A 2,150-nucleotide genomic window follows, 5' to 3' on the forward strand; every position below is an offset into this window, starting at 1 on the left:
CAGTAATTTTTTTCTTTTCTTTCCTTTTTTTTTTGGCGGCTGGCCGGGATGGGGGTCCGAAACCTTGACTTTGGTGATTTTTCAAGTGGCATAATACTATGCAATCAGTTCACATACAAACGGCTCTTTTTAGTCAATTTCAAGCAAATCAGGCCACGATGAACAGAAGCCTTAAAGGAACTATACTGCTTGGCGCTTACCTTTAAACGGCTAGAAAAAACTACAAATGAATTAAGTTGGTGAAAGCCTAGAACAATGGCTTCCAAACGCTTCACAAAAGGCCTTATAAACGCGAAACTGATGTTACTTACTGAGCGGCAGATCTAAGTTTTTATCTCAGATATTTTATATCAGGGCAGGTCTTCCTAGAAAAAAAATTTACGAAAAATGTGCAGAGTACCACAATGCTGTTTTCTCACTCTTTTGTGTGTGTGTGCGCCTCTCAAGTATTCAATAAAAGGCAAACAACTGAAAAAAAGTCGTTTGCTCCTTACACTCCCAACACCTTCTAACAAAACCTTATTTTACAAAAGGAGGCCTAGGGAGTATCAGATTAGCGCCAGTCTGAGGGAAGGCATTTTTCCAGACCTCAGAGGCTATAGATAGGGCTTTATTCACCAGCTAGAGCTGAGTTCCAGAAAGCACTGGCAGCCGGGGTGGGCAGATCTAAGGTCTCAGCTCTCTAAGCTAGTTCTCAAGGTCCTTCCAGGCGGGCGGGGCACAGTCGGGTTTCTGGGGATGGACTAACCACCCCGGACCTCGCGCCGTAGACCCCACCCTCACTGCTGAAAGGAAAGGAATTGTTGGGTGGGTTGGCTTTCCGCCCCAATCCTGACCCTTAAGGGAGACCGCGGGGCCGTGGAACAAAGCTGCCTGGCACAGCAGACTGCAAACAAGCTCCGGCAAGAGCTCACTTTGAAGGAACAAGCAGGGGGCGCCGCAGGGTGCAGATTCGGGGGGATGAGGTTTGAGCGCTTGGGAGAGGCGTAGGGCAGCTGGCCCAAGTGGGCAGCAGGGAACCCCACGCCAACCGATAGCCACCTTTTTACTTTTGGCAGGGGAAGGAGGAGTATCTAAATTTCTTACGCCGCCAGAGTGGGCAGCCAGCGTGAAGGAGTGGGAGCCAAGGCTAGGACTGGGCTACTGTCGGTCCACCGGGCCCATAGCCGGCCCCCTAAGGCTCACGACCGGAAGGTGTCCGGGATCCCCGCCCTGCAGCCCCGCAGCTTTAGGGAGGAGCCGTCATCCAGGCGAAGGTGAAGGCCCTTACCGCTTGAAATCCCGCATGAGCCTCCTCCGGGCCGGGGTCGACATGCTCCCCAGCTGCCCCGCGGTCAGTCTGAGAGAAAAGAGTCCCGCGCAGCCCCCCCACCCCCCGGCGCGGCAGCCAAATCACTGTGGGTCACCGCCGCTGCCGAGACTGCACAAACAACCCTGCAATGACGTCTCCCTCCGCCGCCTCCAGATCCCTCCGCCCTCCGCCGATACCACAGAGCAAGCGGTGGGGGAGGAGGGGCCAGGACGCATGAGCGCTTGCCCCGGCAGCCTTGCGGCGGGTATCGTTTCCATTTTGGACTTCTGAACTAATAGACGAATTAGTGTGCTCTGTGCTCAGACTACAGATCGTGGATTAAGAGACCCCGAAGTCGAAACCGAAACACTAACCTGTCTCCCCCACGTCACTAGTTTAGGCTCGGCGGGACGGGGGAGAGAGGGACACATCCGGGGCCGAGATTTCAGGGAAAGGAGGTGAGATGACGTAAGATCACGTGACTGCCAGCGGCGTTGTCAACAATTCACCCCTGGGGGGAGGGGGCGAAGTATCTAGAACCCACGTGTCCCTTATGAAGCTATAAGAACAGGTCACTTCTGAATCTGAGTTTCAGCCAGGTCTACGAAGCGGGTAGTTAACTTTACGGGGTTGTAGGCAGGATACACCTTTATTAGTCGTTCCCCGTTTGTCCCAGGTGCTGGTATATTACCATTGTCCATAGCAGAAGCAACAGCTTCTTTTGCTTTCTAAGTCTTTAAAACGTAAGGAAAAATAATTTGGTCTTAACTCCCCTCTAGCTGGTTCGGTGGCTTATCAACTCTGGTACGTGGGGCAGGAGGGCAGAGTACATGGATCGCCATCTTCTAATAAATGCAGT

At 52.9% G+C, this 2,150-nt stretch overlaps 1 protein-coding gene across 2 annotated transcripts in view; it reads right to left on the reverse strand.

Moving 5' to 3' along the window:
- The window catches only part of UBE2B (ubiquitin-conjugating enzyme E2B), an 18,614-nt gene extending 16,861 nt beyond the window's left edge, over nt 1-1,753 (reverse strand). Inside the window, exon 1 of one of the 2 annotated variants that reach the window (XM_008573577.1) lies at nt 1,271-1,445. In XM_008573577.1, the coding sequence (XP_008571799.1) occupies nt 1,271-1,314 (44 nt within the window). In that variant the 5' untranslated portion in view covers nt 1,315-1,445. Of the gene's footprint in view, nt 1-1,270; nt 1,446-1,665 lie in introns of those variants that run through there. The other variant, XM_008573578.1, reaches the window with a different exon arrangement.
- Nucleotides 1,754-2,150: the final 397 nt, after the last annotated feature.

This window comes from Galeopterus variegatus, unplaced genomic scaffold (assembly GCF_000696425.1).
Source record: "Galeopterus variegatus unplaced genomic scaffold, G_variegatus-3.0.2 Scaffold935, whole genome shotgun sequence".
NCBI classification, from domain to species: Eukaryota; Metazoa; Chordata; class Mammalia; order Dermoptera; family Cynocephalidae; genus Galeopterus; species Galeopterus variegatus.